Source organism: Oryctolagus cuniculus, chromosome 11, assembly GCF_964237555.1.
Source record: "Oryctolagus cuniculus chromosome 11, mOryCun1.1, whole genome shotgun sequence".
In the NCBI taxonomy this organism is placed as follows: Eukaryota; Metazoa; Chordata; class Mammalia; order Lagomorpha; family Leporidae; genus Oryctolagus; species Oryctolagus cuniculus.
The window spans coordinates 88,569,934-88,586,495 of NC_091442.1; the positions used below are offsets into that span (position 1 = coordinate 88,569,934).

The 16,562-nt window shown below is 37.0% G+C and overlaps 1 protein-coding gene across 4 annotated transcripts in view; it reads right to left on the reverse strand.

Annotated features, from left to right (window-relative positions):
- Positions 1 to 214: 214 nt before the first annotated feature.
- The window catches only part of RASSF9 (Ras association domain family member 9), a 37,284-nt gene continuing 20,936 nt past the window's right edge, over positions 215 to 16,562 (reverse strand). For 2 of the 4 annotated variants that reach the window (XM_002711271.5, XM_051845719.2), the window contains one exon: positions 215 to 5,137. In XM_002711271.5, coding sequence (XP_002711317.2) covers positions 3,877 to 5,137 — 1,261 coding nt within the window. In that variant the 3' untranslated portion in view covers positions 215 to 3,876. Of the gene's footprint in view, positions 5,138 to 7,866; positions 7,907 to 10,520; positions 11,068 to 16,562 lie in introns of those variants that run through there. The other 2 variants (XM_051845720.2, XM_070051476.1) reach the window with 2 other exon arrangements.

A 16,562-nucleotide genomic window follows, 5' to 3' on the forward strand; every position in this document is an offset into this window, starting at 1 on the left:
TTGCTATAAAATCACTTATTGAATTTACTAACAAACCAGAACAAAAGTATATAAAACCTAATAAAAATCTCTGTTAGATTTTATTTATGTATTTATGTAGTCAACAAATAACTGATTTTGAAATATATTATAAAATAAATAATATCATTCATAGCTATATAAAACTTATTGTCAACACAGTCAACCCACCCAGAAAGACAATATTACACTTAAGTGTTCAATGATGCTTTTATTGCTCTGTCAGTTACAGAAGTTGTATATACTTATATCTGTCACATCAGGTTTATTAAACCAATCAGGTAGTACAAAAAGAAACAGCCTAATATTTAAAAAGTGTATCAGGACTAAAAGGTATTCCTTTGTCAGTAGAAAAATATTTTTAAGTAGAACAAGAATCCTACTTAGAAAAATTATAAAATGCAGCAACAGAAATATATTTTGTTTTGTCAATAGATGCTTAAATAAATATAAAAATAAATTTTTAATGAATTAAAATATCTTCTACATACTAATGAAGGATCATTCATTATTACAAGTAAGAAGAAAAATATAATAGATATTTCATTTAGAATATGTTAAAATTATTTTGTGTGTCTACTATTTCAAACTCAACTCTATAAAATATGTTTTTCTTATAAACATATAATGGAAAGAGAAATTCAATAATTAACCATAAAATTGGCTAAAAAGATAATATCGTGTTGCTTTAAATCAGTAATTCTGTGAAGTACAAATAAGATTAAAAATGAATATAACACTATGGGGAGGAAGGCAAAAAAAATTAATGTAACATCAAAAAACCTCGTAGTATCATAGAGACTCAGTGTTCCTCTAAATTTTTTTAAAGCAGAATTACTTTTAATGTTTTAAGTCTGCAAAAATGGGTATTTGGATATTTATGTACAAATACACAAGTATCAATTACCACAAATAAAGATACAAATACAAAATTTCAATTCCTTAAAATGTAGGTATTCAATTTAAAAATTGAGTAAGGGGTACAGAAGTTGATAGGAGGGAGTTTAGTTAACCAGACAGATGATAAAGTAATATGTTAAGAATCCTTTATGGAAGGGGAATTGGATAAGAACATAAATGAGTATAACCTAAGCCAGAATATAAATGATGAAATAAACAAGAAATACATCTGAAATATTTGTGAGCTTACACATAAGAGATTACAATTGGTTGAATATAACAAAAATGTTCCATAAAAGTGATAGCACATTACAAAGGCTGGGAAAATGGATAGGACTCCAGAAGGTAGCAGATGGAGAGAAAAACAGGCATTCTGTGGGGAAGAATGCACTAGTTATTGCCTGTGAGAATCTAAGTCTTTTGATAAAAATAGAGTTGTCAGCTTTGGTTTACTTCTAGCTGCACACAGCAATTTCATAGTTAACCTCTCAGGTTACTGAAAAATTTTGAAAAATCCATAAGTACTGTATTTTAAGGTTTCTTATAAGTAATGAAAAACACTAAACTTTCTATCAAGTCCTATAATTACAACTTAAATTTTCTCTTAAATTAATAATGAATATCTTAGTATTCACAAATAAGAACATGGTATTTTAGTTTTTCTGTTTTCATTAATATATTAAAAATAGCTCTAAATTGGAGACTCACTATGGAAATTGATGAATGATTATGTACTATATTGATTAGAAGCACAAATACCTGTGTATAATTAAAGATCAAATAGAAATCCTAAAATGAATTTAAAAACCAATAGTTTTCCTCTCTACCAAGGGTTTTAAACATTATTTCCTATAAAATTTAGAATTGGCTTTTGGATTGCATCATTGTCTTTACCTCTATAAAAGCAGAATTGATTTATACAATCAAATTCTCTCTCACGTTCTTTCTTTACAACCTCTTTTGAACTCAGTAAAGTTACATAAGAATATAAGCAATGTATCTTTTTTCATGATTTTTCTCATTTAGGGTAATCCAAAGAGATTATTTTCACTTTAGGAAAGCAACATTTACAATTGTTTTATCACTTATGACAATCTTTTGCATTTAATCCCTCCTAGTAAACAGTGAACTTGTCAACAGCTCACCACATTGTTTCATAATTTAATGGCCTATTAGGCAGGTAAACTTTCATTTCACAAGTGATTATTATTCAAGTCCATTTGTGTGTGTATATATATCCCATGTTGCACTGTACTTATTGTTTATCACTGTATCTTTTATCGAATGGAAATTTCTACATTTCCTACCAGCCAACTTCAAAAATGGCCTACAAATATCTTAGTGCAAAAAATGACAACACAGATGCTATACAGTCTACATACCTTCCCAAATATGAGTGAAAAAATTAGGAGAGGGAAAAATACAAGGATATATGAAGAAAATTTAAGAAAGACAAAGAAAACAGTTAATGAAGTTGAAAAGTTGAAAACATAAAATTTTAAAAATGAAAAAGTAAAACTGAATCAAAACCTACAATACACTATATGTAAAAATAAATGAAAAGAAACATGAATTTCAGTATTATTCACATATTAAAACTAAGTCAAATATTTTAGTTACATATGCACTGGCTCAGGAAAGAAGATGTCAGCTACAGAAAAAACTAACTGCATCAGTAGTCAGTTCACATAATAAAATGATAAAAACTATTTTCAGTATGATTTTACCATGTGTTCACTGACAGGCAGGAAGGAAAGGAAGAAACAAGGGAAGGGAAAAGAGGAATGGAGGAGGGAAAATAGAAAGACAGCCAGGCAGGCAGAGAAAAAAGAAAAAAAGGAGGGAGAAAGCAAATTCATAACCATTCATTCATAATCAAAACCAAGTATAGTTTGGCATATGACAGTGTTCAAGATGGAAACTAAATAATCCACTAAGTTTCTTAGGTTTTTGGTAGCACTCTGGAGATATTGTAGATCCTTTAAAAGCTTTTTAGATGAAGTGCTAAGAAAACAAAAAGAATTGTAATGTAAAATAAGCTTTCTCCATATGGGATTTTGTACATTCAGAAACAAAATGCTAACAATTATGCATATAGAACTCTATTTTACCCACACAAAGGAGTAAAATTTCATTACTATAATGTGTGTAGATAGGGTATAAACAAACAAAACTATGACTGGTTTCCTCTGTAACCCACATCATACTTCATTCAAGAATGAGCCTGCAGCGAAACTGGTCTGATCAAAGGATCTGCATTGCTAGATAATAAAAGTTCATGCATATCTCCTAATAATTGTATTCTTCTTTAGAAAATTCACTGTGTGTGTGCAGCACTTGGCCTTGCCTCATCTGTTCCCTCCACTGTGTCTAATACACTGCCAGTCGTTATTCGTGTCTCCAGAGCAACTTGTCACTTAAACCTAAAAGGTAAAGGGCTCAAGAAGTGACAGACTTAGTAAGTTACACAGACTAAATATTAAAAGAACAAAGATTTAGATTAATATAGTTACAACATAGTAGCTGCCATTTTCTTTTACAAATTTCAATGGCAATGCAGAAAAAAAGATGTTTCAGTATGTTTTAATTTTACTTCTGTCATGTTTGAAGTTTCAGTATTTTGACTATCCACTATTAAGAATTGTTAGCTTATATAAATCATTTTTCATTGAAGCTGTGATAAATTATCTATGATTCTCAATTATTTCTGTGTTCTATACCTACAGGCTCATTCTGCTACTTTTCTGATAGTTCATTCTTGAAATTCTTAAGGTAATACTTAAGGTCATACTGGAAATCTTATAACCAAAAAAAAAAATGGAGTTCACTAGTTTTTACTAACTACCGAATACTTTAACATGATTCACAATTTTCAGAAAGTAGTATTTCAAATAAAGTTTCCTATTAAATTACGCAAACACAGACAACATTCAAGCAGATCGGAAAAGCCCATTTAAATTATGTTGACAACAACACCAGGTCTCCTGCAGTGTTCTCAGAGTCCTGACTGTGGTTAGAGCTGATACCAGTGTCTGAGTCTGTGTCATTGGTGTAAGTGTTAAATACTCTTTGAGTGAAGGGAGGAACCGCCCCGTCGCCGTTGGGAGCTTCTGATTCCTTCCCTCTGTTTTCCTTTAGCTGACATCCATCCTTGTTGCTAATGTGAATCGAATCGAGCTCCTTGGCCAGCAGTTCATACTCTTTTGCTTTCATCTGAAGCAATGAGTCACTATATTTAATCTCTTTCTGGATACCACTCAGATGAGAGTGGATTTTCAAACCAGCTCTCATGCTCTTCTCCAAATCACACTTCACGCTTTCCAAATTGGAGCTTTCCAGTTCACTCGCAGTTGCCCCTTCTGCATCTTCACCCGCGTCAACGCAAACGCTTCTCACCTCCTTTTCTATCTCGATGGAGAGCTTATCAATGAGCATCCTGTAATATCTCAGCCGCTCTTCCAGCTGTACCACTCCGTCACTTTCACTCAGGTCCTCCAGAAACTGGTTTTCCCCGCACTGCAAGTCTAGCTTCTGCTCCACTTCACTGAAACTGGGCATTAAATATGCATTCTGAACATAGTTTTCTCCATCGTTTTCTACCCGATCTAGGTGAAACCTAGCCTCACACTTCTCAATTTCCAGATCCAGCTCTTTCATTCTTCGGACTTGCTGATGAATGGTATGGTCTTGGGAAATAATCAGATGAACGAGCGTCTCCATGTTATCTCGATCATGCGACACTGTATCCTGTTTAATTTTAGCCAGTTTCCGGAACGTTTTTCTGACGATTCTCTTTTGTTTATCTGGTGGCAATGTCTTCATGTAATGGGCTGGGCTGAGCTCCCACAGTTTTTCTGTGTTTTGCACTAATTTGGCCTCCGCTGTCCGCCACAAGGGAACTGGAAGAAAGGCGTCTGCTTTCACCAAGACAAACTGCATGTTGGGCTGCTCGTCTCCCCAAGCCTTCCAAAGCTTCAGGATTCGAGTCAGTGGAGGAAGCACCCGTTCTGAGCCCCTCCACTTCTCCAGGATGCAGTAGTCGCTGGGGCTCCCCAGAAGAAATCGTTTTTCTCCAAACGTTGTCTGGTGTTCCTCGAGCAGGGCCTGGATGACATCAGCGGAGGTGGTGCGTTTCGTTAAGCCGCAGACAATCTTCTCCTCTTGGCAAACCCAAACCACAATTTCCCTCTCTTCGGAATCCATGTCTTTAGTGGGAGACCTGGAACAACAACAACAAAAAGACACACACGCAAAACACACATTATATGTCAAGCATCGCTACTGTAAACTTACAAGGTAGTGTTTCATTACTATCCTTTTTGAAAGTCTAGATTTAACCGTAAAGGGAGCTGCATTTTCAGGTTGGAGCGACATTCAAAAAAAAAAAAAAAAAAAAAAAAAAAAGAAAGAAAGAAAAATCCGGAAGAAAGGATTCTGATTATTTTTACCACTTGAAATGGTAAGTGCTGAGGAGACAATTATATCTACTCCCACTGCACATTGTGCAATGCATACATGTATAAAAACTTCACAACTGGTACCCCATAAATAGGTACAATTTTTACGTGCCAGTTAGTTTTTTTATTTATCAAAAATCAGAAGATTTAATGAAAGAACAGTTTAAACTATAGAGAATACCTTAATTCCCTTTTTATTTCCTATGTAGAGTTCAAATCATCAGCAAGGTAATGATACTTTCGCTTTTCTTCAGAAGTTAGTTACAATATAAACACAGTTAGAGCTGCTCCAGTTAAGACACCAATCAAGAGGGAAATGAATAGCAGGAGATGGAGTAAGACTCTTCTTTTGCAGCCTTAAGCCTGGAGGAGGACCACGAAAGCATAAGTAGCAATGGTGGGACAGTTATTGGAGTCAAGGAGTCAAAAACTGTTCAGGGGGCCGATGCTGTGGCGTAGTAGGTTAAGCATCTGCCTGTGGTGCTAGCATCCCAAACGGGTGCTGGTTCGAATTCTGGCTGCTCCACTTCCAAATCAACTCCCTGCTGATGGCCTAGAAAAGCAGCAGAGGATGGCCCAAGTGCTTGGGCCCCTGTGCCCACGTGGAAGACCTAGAAAAAGGTCCTGGCTTTGGATCAGCCCAGTTCCAGCCATTGAGGTCATTTGGGGAATGAACCAGCAGATGGAAGACCTCTCTCTCTCTCTCTCTCTCTCTCCCCCTCCCTCTCTTCCTCTCCTCTTCCTCTCTCCCTCTCTACCTCTCTCCCTTTCCCTCTCCCTCTCTTTTTCTATAACTCTGCCTCTAAAGTAAATAAATAAATCTTTTTTTAAAAGTTTTTAAGTTTTTTAAGTTTTTAAAGTTCAATATTAGAAATAGCGACCATTTCATTCAACACATGTTTATCGCATGCCAGTTGTGTGCCAAACCTATCTGAAGAGACTAAGGGTACAAATGCAAGAATGCAGACAGGATTATATGACCAATTTAAGATAGTTGTGAATGCAATGAGAAAAATAAACTGAGTGAAGGGAGAGAAGATGATTTGAAAGAAGGGGAAGTCTATTTAGAATACTTACAAGTCACTTTCCTTATGAGGAAAATGTATAAATTATCAAAAGATCATCAGAGACTAAGTACAGGTTCAGCCACTGTCTGCAGTACTGGCATCCCATATAGGCACTGGTTCAAGTCCCATCTGTTCCACTTCCCATCCAGCTCCCTATTGATGTGCCCAGAAGGGGAGTGAAGGATCGTCCAAGTGTTTGGGTCCCTGCATCCACATGGGAGACTCAAATGAAACCCTTGGCTCCTGGCTTTGGCCTGGCCTGTCCCTGGTCATTGTGGCCATTTGGGGAGTGAACCAGTGGATGGAAGGTCTCTTTCTTCTCTCTCTCTCTCTCTGTATTTCCTACTCTCACTGTAACTCTGAATTTCAAATAAAAATTTTTTTTTATAAAAGGAACTTTTATGGCAGTGGAACCGTAGGATATCAATAGAACATTGAACTGGTCAGAAAAAACTTCTCTCACTACAAGCCATGGAGAAAAGTGGGCAAGAATGTGTGGCCGTCTATGTCTTTTAAAATTAATATTAATCTTCTTCTTGAACTAATGCAGTTACAAAGGGTTTAGGAATGGACTAAGTGACACCTTTTGCTGACAAAACTGTCATGTCCTCAAAAGCCCTTACTGTTGTCTGTTTGCAGTAGTCCCTATGTCCTATCTGAGAAACTATCTAATCTAATATCTTATCTGATTGAGAATCACCAGTTCTGGGTCTATAGCTGAGGAGGACACACAACCTATAAATTCTTCAGGCCTAGAGTTGTGAGGAAGACTGAGAAAAAAGGAGCAGAGAATTCTTTTGAATACCAGAATAGTAATGGTATCAATGACAATACTTCTCCAATAGTTTCATGATCCCCACTTGACCTGGGATTATTCTTGATTTGGAGAGCTCAAATTTTGTCTATTGTGGTCTTTTATTGAACTTTGCTCATTTTCATCACATGTGGATAAGTAGTACTAATATACCTTATACACAATGAGGAAAAAAGCTATTAATTCCATGTTACACCTGAGAAAATTAATACCTTTATTACTAAACTCACAGTCTGGCTACAAACTTCTTCACTTTAAAAAAAAAAATTCTTTTCTAAATGCCCTTGTATTTTCTTGGGTCAACTAGTTCTAAATACTCAAGGGAAATTCAAAACCATCATTCAAACAAAATAATTTTCAAAACTTTTACCACTGGACTGAACATACTTAAAAGTAATGACCAATAAATCTTCCACAACTAGTATGTGCTTTGTCATATCTATAGTCTACTTTACAGAAGGCTTAGGATGTTGAAGAAAACTGTACTTATTTTATAATATGGTTCCAAGCAAGTTTCTTTTTATTTATTCAAAAAAATTTGCTGAGCATCTCCTCTATAGCTGGCACTCTCATGAGAAGTGTGAATGATGCAAAGACACACACGACTTACATGCAGCATCTCTGGTTTGTTGAGGGAACTAGTGCTAGGGCTGGAAAGAGAACATTTGAGTTAGTGTCAGTGTTAATGCTAAGATCCTTATTACAGCGTGGTGCCCAAAGGCTGCACTGACTTAAACAATCTTCAGCATATTTTCATAAGGTAAAATAAACACTTAAATCAGAAATATAGGAAGGAGACAAAAATATTCAGAATGAAACCGATCTAGAAATCTTAAATAACCATAACTTTATGGAAATAATTGTCTCCCTGCAAACCTCATACAAATAAAGAATTTAACACCAAAATTGGAATAAGCTAAAATGTTCCTTTCCCAACTTTTGTAGCTTTACTATCCAATAGATGTGATATCCACAAACACATACACAACAAAAGGTTAAAAATACAAACTCATCCCAGATAACTTGATTTGTTACATAATACAGTATAGCTAACTTTTCTATCTAATGGATTCCAATCCAGTGGTTGAGACACAAAACCTGCTACTCTAATGCCAGACTGTCATTATGACATATAAATATACATACACACTGCAAACTTAAAAATGTAGTTTGTTGTGATTTGCTTAGCTTTTGTGTGTGTTTGTTGGAGGTGAATAGATAAACATTTTACAATTCTTAAACTGCCCAGATAACATATAGTCATATAAAAATTGAAAACTCACTTATCTTTACTTTTTTAATTTATAAAAATCTCATATTCTAAAATTGTTGGTTTATATCCCAGTGTTTTACTTCCATGTATAAACAATCTCACTGTTAATGTGATAGTTCCTATTTTCAATCCACTGAAGATGCTTCTCTTTTACACATTTTTTGATAATTACTAATATTATCACCATTCTACAGATGACAAAACTGAGACAAGAGAGAGGGAAAGCAATTTGCTTACAGTCACAAAGCTAGAGAGTGTTTTTTCAACTGTGCCTTTAGATGTTAACCCACAACTAATTCTTGAAAGTAAGCTGTAATATTAAAGGAGCAGGGCCACAAAAATTGAAAGCATATGGTGAGGTTAATATGTATGGCGGTTCCAAGAATGGGCTCTCTGGACACTCTGGGATGGAGGTAACCAAAGGTAAACATCCTGATAGGAGGCTGAATAGAAATTTGTTTGCAAGTTTAAGATAGTTTTTCTTCTTCTTCTTCTTCTTCTTCTTCTTCTTCTTCTTCTTCTTCTTCTTTTTTGTTTTGACAGGCGGAATTAGTGAGAGAGAGAGAGACAGAGAGAAAGGTCTTCCTTCCGTTGGTTCACCCCCCAAATGGCCGCTACAGCCAGCCCGTTGCACCGATCCGAAACCAAGAGCCAGGTGCTTCCTTCTGGTCTCCCATGTGGGTGCAGGGCCCAAGGACTTGGGCCATCCTCCACTGCCCTCCCGAAACACAGCAGATAGCTGGACTGGAAGAGGAGCAACTGGAACAGAATCCGGCCCCCGACCAGGACTAGAATCCGGGCTACTGGCGCCACAGGTGGAGGATTAGCCTAGTGAGCCGGGGTGCCAGCCAAGTGTAAGCTAGTTTTAAAATAACTGGAGATTATCTGGATTATAGGATTCAAAATGTGTTACTTTTATGTTGTATTTAAGACTAAAAGCATTCACTCAAAAATTATAGTTACAGTATCAGAGTAAAGTAATACCACATACATTTCATTCATTCCGCTTTAAGACTGGAATTTTATTCTAATTTGGTAACTGTTCACTCCTTCAATTGGCAAGCAGATATGAAATATTGTAAACCGGAATTTAGTTGCATCATGGCTTCAATGTATCAGACTTAGCATTCCTAATATCTTATTACCCATTAAGTTCCTTGAATAAATTATATGATCAGAAAGATTTCAGTTACCTACATCACCATTTATAGCAAAGCAATTTACCAGATGGCCACATGAAGCAGGCAGAAACAATGATGGATGAAAATTTATAATACTGCCTTACATAGTACTAAGTAGGTAATCTTACATTTTGGTTCTCATTAAAATATACAAGAACTAATAAAAGTTAAAGAATTTTACAGTGGAACACACATTGAAAACTTGAATAAGATTATAGTATTGCTTTGACTTGACTTAAAGCTCTTTGTCTATTTCAAGAATATCATGTAATAAAAGAGGAAAAATGCTCAATATTTAAACTATAATTCCCACCAGTACAAAACTCTTTTTCCCAGGTATCTGTTCTGCATATTAGGGACTGGAAACTGAACTAAAAGTAATTTGAAACATCAATAGAAAACATTCAAGAGATTTTATGGCACAGTCTAAATATATTTACCACAGCTATAACTATGTAATAAATACTGACATTCCACATGCATATTCTATAGTTATATGAGCTTTAATACTTTATTAAATTTAGTAATGTTAAATATTATCTTAAGTTCTTCCATATATGCTTTTTTGTTGCTTAAAAATGGGAATTTTTAAATTGACTCTACTGTCAATCAGGATCTTAAATTATTTTTCCACTGATACTTTATTTTAACATCATAAAAATTATGAATTAAAATGGTTGGTTTATAATTTAAAATAGAACATAATCCATCAAATATCCCTTCAACAATCTTCCACTAAGAAACTACAATGCACACAGCATCAGAGAATAAATTAACAACTAAAATCTTGAAGTCTTAAGATTAACGTACCAATTATGTTTTCTGTGTCAAAGTTAAGATCCAACAAAATATACATCTACAAAACAGGGATTAAGTTTGAAGGCAGACAACATGAACATAAATGGATAATATTTGGCCATTTTTATTCAGTTGTCCGAGGAAAAGAGCCATTGTAGTTGGCATGCAGGAGAATCAAAGACCAGCATTTCTTCCTGTATAAAGAAGACAAACTTCAGCTGAAATGTGATATATGAAATTTAGAGGGGTAAATGTTCAAATTGAGCCTTCTTTCAAAACAATAAAAAATCATTAAAATGTCATATTATTTACAATAATTACATTGTAAGTTATGCTTCTAAAACCCAGTATTGTACTGGAAAATTAGGATGCAAGCCACAGATATTTATGGAAAATGTTTGGAACTCAACGTATTTTTCCCTAGAAACTTGCAATAATTCCTTATTTCCAAGGCCAGGCTGGAAAACGCAGTAAATACTAACACAGTCTAATTACCATGCATCAGAGTGATTTAAGTGAAATGCTTTTATTGCTTAAGTCTGTAGAACAAGACTTCACGCTTGGAAAGCAGAGTTAGTTCCAAGCTACTGGTGGCATCTGTGCCAGGGGATTGTGAAGGCCTCCTCCTGTTGCAGAATAAAGAACTATAAAGCTTTGGAGTCCTCTCTGAGTCCTAGCCAAGGGCCCAAAGACAATTCTCTATCCTTTTTACTACAATTGCTTTTTCTTTAAACAGCAAATTTTAGGCTTATCTTCTACTAGGGATGATTATGCTTTTCAGAAGACATTTGACAGCATGAGAATACCTGTTTTGGTTTTCGCATCAGGTCTGCAGGTGCATTCGTATCTAGTAGAGTAGAAGACAGGATCACAAACATCCCACAATGTACTGAACAGCCCCTCACTGCAAAGGACTGTCTGGCCTAAAATGCCAAGGGTGATGCAACTGAAGAACTGTGCTCTAGATTTAAAACAAAATATACCTGCCTCACAGCCTGACCTTCACCCCTTTCTTACATCTTTTAGTGACCCTTACAGTAACATGTATAAAAGCAAAGATAGGGAACAAGGAAGACTTTACATCTCCATGCTACTTGGCATTCTGTCCAATGAGATATAAGTGGAACTTTTTTTTTTTGCTGTTTCTTTCATCCTACACTCAATGGCTGTGCTTGGTTTTACTAATCCCGACCACCTGGATCTCCCTCTGCTAGTTCCAGAACTGATTCTTAGCAATATTATGGTTTGCATTTAGATGCTGTGAAAGCACAAATTATTTAGAATAGGGTAAAATTTAGTGCAAAAAGCATCTTCCATTGATAGTCTGGTAGATCATCCTTTGTAATGCAGAAACAATATTTGGACATCTGGCTACTAAATATGGGGAGTGGGCTAGGGGGTGTAAAGAAGATATTTGGATGATATGGTGTGCTAGGAATGAATTCAGAGAGCAGTGAGCGCCAGGACAATGGAGGGACTGGGAGTCAGCAAGTAGGCTATCGCTATCATTCCTCTCTCACTCCTGCCTTGAAGTGGATCCTGCCCTGGAACTAGTGGACAATCTGAGATTAAAATTAGGAAGAGAGGTGTTTAGGCTCCCAAAGTTCAGCACAGCTGGAATGTAAGACAATATCTGTAATCTGTACAGGGTGAAGAAGCAATCCCCAGAGACACCGTGGGAAATGACAGAGAAAAATATCTCTGCATTCACTTAGCTCAGGGAAGTTGTAGGTGTGGAAGAAAGGCCTACATAAATCAGAGACAATCTTTAAAACTACCTTAGCAAAAAGCTACACTGAATATGACAGTATCTTATTTTTTTGTTAAGAATACATTCTGGAATCTGACACTATGAATAACACCACTGCACTAGAATTGGCAGCAATAAACTAAATTAAAAAATGGCCATTTGTGGTTTCTGATTTCTGAGCATAAAGATTACTAATAGTGTACATTTTATCAACCTTTAGCTAAAACAGGCATAGTATCATAGAATGCCATTCTCAAAAACCCTAACCATTTGTAGAAAGTTAGATGGAATAAGAGTCTAAAGACATTTAATTTAAAATTAGTATATATCAAGGCCAGCGCCACAGCTCACTAGGCTAATCCTCTGCCTTGTGGCGCTGGCACACCGGGTTCTAGTCCCGGTCGGGGCGCCGGATTCTGTCCTGGTTGCCCCTCTTCCAGGCCAGCTATCTGCTGTGGCCAGGGAGTGCAGTGGAGGATGGCCCAAGTACTTGGGCCCTGCACCCCATGGGAGACCAGGAGAAGCACCTGGCTCCTGCCATCGGATCAGCGCGGTGCGCTGGCCACAGCGCGCTGGCCGCGGCGGCCATTGGAGGGTGAACCAACAGCAAAGGAAGACCTTTCTCTCTGTCTCTCTCTCTCTCACTGTCCACTCTGCCTGTCAAAAAAAAAATTAAAATAAAATTAAAAAAATTAGTATATCAATTTAGACCTCGCCTATCAGAAAGAATCCTCGAACTTGAGGCTTAACATGACTATTGTGAACTTGGTAGTTGAGGAACCGGTATTTAACAAAATAGCAAAATAGCAGGAGTAAAGAACAAAGAAGGATGTGTGAAAGAATACCCTGGGATAAAAAAAAAAAAAATAGTGCTGGTGCTGTGGGGCAGTGAGTTAAGGTACCAATGTTACTCCTTTATCCCGTATTGGAACATGGATTTGAGTTCCAGCTGCTCCATTTCTGATCCAGCTCCCTGATAAGACACCCGGGAAAGCAGCAAAAGACTGCCCAAGTACATGGGCACCTGCCAAACACAAGGCGATATGGATGGAGTTCCAGGCTCCTAGCTTTGGCCTGGCCCAGCCCTAGCTGTTGCAGTCATTAGGGGAGTGAGCCAGCAGATGGAAGACCTCTTTTCTCTGTGTGTCGCTATCTATTTTTGTAATTCTTTCAAATAAATAAAAAACATTTTTAAGAAGACTACACTGGGTCATAATAGCTTACATTTATTGTGCACTGAGTGTGTGCCAGCCATTGTACTGACTGCTTAATTTTCATCACAACCTTATCAAGTAAGTTCTATTTCAAGCCCATTTACCAATTATAAAATTGAAGCACAAGACATGAGGTATTTGTTTAATGCTAGCCTCAGTTAATAAGGATGGAAAAATAAATTTGAATAAATGGTTTAGAATTGAGTTGAACAACTGATGAACTCTCTATCAAGTCTAATATGATAATCAACCAAATTTTCTGAGAATGAGATATGAAATGAGTCAGAGATATGAAACCACTAAGAAAAAAAAATTTTGTCATTATAAGAAAACAGAATATTTACCACTTACTTCAATATGTTATTAATACATAAAAGATCATCTGTCAACTCAATATTCAATGAGTGACTTTCTTGGCTATCAGGGGCTTATCCTGCACAGACTCCTATTTTTTTTTTTTTTTTTGACAGGCAGAGTGGACAGTGAGAAAGACAGAGAGAAAGGTCTTCCTTTTTGCCGTTGGTTCACCCTCCAATGGCCGCCACGGCTGGCACGCTGTGGCCGGCGCACCCCGCTGATCCGATGGCAGGAGCCAGGTACTTATCCTGGTCTCCCATGGGGTGCAGGGCCCAAGCACTTGGGCCATCCTCCACTGCACTCCCTGGCCACAGCAGATAGCTGGCCTGGAAGAGGGGCAACCGGGACAGAATCCGGCGCCCCGACCGGGACTAGAACCCGCTGTGCCGGCGCCGCAAGGCGGAGGATTAGCCTAGTGAGCCGCAGCGCTGGCCCAACTCCTATTTTTTTTAACCTGCGTAAGAAGTAACTATAAAATTATTTTACAGTTTATCTGGTGGATCTATGGATAAAATACCGAATTGTCCATTCTATTCAGTTTTCTTTTTTTTTCTTTTTTTTTTTTTAAAGCCACATTTTCTTATTTTTTTTTTCTTTCTTTTTTTTTTTTTAACTTTTATTTAATGAATATAAGTTTCCAAAGTACGAATAATGGGTTACTATGGCTTCCCCCCCATACCGTCCCTCCCACCCACAACCCTCCCCTTTCCCACTCCCTCTCCCCTTCCATTCAGATCAAGATTCATTTTCGATTATCTTAATATACAGAAGATCAGCTTAGTATACATTAAGTAAGGATTTCAACAGTTTGCTCCCACACAGAAACATAAAGTGAAAAATAATGGATGATTTTTTTTTAATGATGATGAAATCAGATCAGACCTATTGTCATGTTTAATCCCAGTGAGAGTCAAGTTGGGAGTTGATAGTTTCTTTTCTTTTCTTTTTTTTTTTTCAGAGGATCAGTTTAGTATGCATTAAGTAAAGATTTCAACAGTTTGCACACCCATAGAAACACAAAGTGAAATATATTGTTTGAGTACTCGTTATAGCATTAAATCTCAATGCACAGCACATTAAGGACAGAGATCCTACATGAGGAGTAAGTGCACAGTGACTCCTGTTGTTGACTTTACCAATTGACACTCCTGTCTATGGCATCAGCAATCCCCCTATGCTCCAGTCATGAGTTTCCAAGGCTATGGAAGCCCCTTGAGTTCTCCGACTCTTATCTTGTTTAGACAAGGTCATAGTCAAAGTGGAGGTTCTCTCCTCCCTTCAGAGAAAGGTACCTCCTTCTTTGAAGACCTGTTCTTTCCACTGAGATCTCACTCACAGAGATCTTTTGCCAGAGTGTCTTGGCTTTCCATGCCTGAAATACTCTCATGGGCTTTTCAGCCAGATCCGAATGCCTTTAGGGCTGATTCTGAGGCCAGAGTGCTATTCAGTTTTCTTAAAAAGATTATTTACTTATTTTTGAAGCAGAGTTATTCCATCCACTGGTTCACTCTCCAGTTGGCCACAACAGCCCAGGCTGGACCAGGCTGAAGCCAGAAGCCAGCAGCCAGTTGCTTCATCACAGTGGTCCACATCAGTGACAGGGTTCCAAGGACTTGGGCCCTCTTCCACTGCTTTCTCCAGCACATTAAGAGAGAACTGGATTGGAAGTGGAGCGGCTGGCACTTGACGTGGTGATCATTTGGGATGCTGGTGTCACAGGTGGTGGCTTAATCTGCTGAGCCACAGTGCTGGCCCCTAGATTTTAAAATATATTTCAGAGCCAGCACTGTGGCTTAGTGGGTAAAGCCACCACCTACAGTGCCAGCATCCCATATGGGCAGAGATTTGAGACCTGGCTGCTCCTGCACCCATGTAGGAGATCTGGAAGAAGCTCCTGGCTCCTAGCTTTGGATCAGCCCAGCTCCACCAATTGCAACCAGCTGAGGAATGAACCAGCGGATGGAAGACCTCTCTCTCTCTCTCTCTCTCTCTCTTCCTCTCCTTCTCTCTCTGTGTAACACTGACTTTCAAATACAAATAAAATAAAATATATTTTCAAAATGGGAGTAACACTTCGAAGAAGTAAAGTTTTCTCATTTCTATTATATTGTGAAACATATATATATACGTATATATATGTATGTATGTCTATATATATGTAGTAAAGTTGAAGGAATCAGATATGTTAAGTTACTGGCTTTTTCACTTACTAAACAATTTTTTAACTATTTTAATCATTCTTGATTATATTATAACACATCAGGAAAATCAGCAAAATACAAATTTCAAATAAGAAAATTTCAAATGTCTATTCATCTCAGAACCTAGAAACTGTTAATATCTATTTCCTTATAGTCTTTTTTCTATAAATGTTTATTTTACATATAATGTTAATATTAATAATAATAACATTTAATAAATACTTACTACGTGCCATGTCCTGTAATTTGTACTTTACATGTGTTAGTTCATTTAATCATCACCCTGAGAGAGAACAATCCAACATGGGAAGCGAGATACACAGCAGACTCATAGAATGGCAGATGTCCTAAACAGCACTCCGGCCTCAGAATCAGCCCTTAAGGCATGCGGATCCAGCTGAAAAGCCCATGAGAGTATTTCAGACATGGAAAATCAAGACACTCTGACAAAAAAAAAATGACCTAAATGAAAGATCTCTGCAAGTGAGATCCCAGTGGAAAGAACGGGTCATCAAAGAAGGAGGTACCTTTC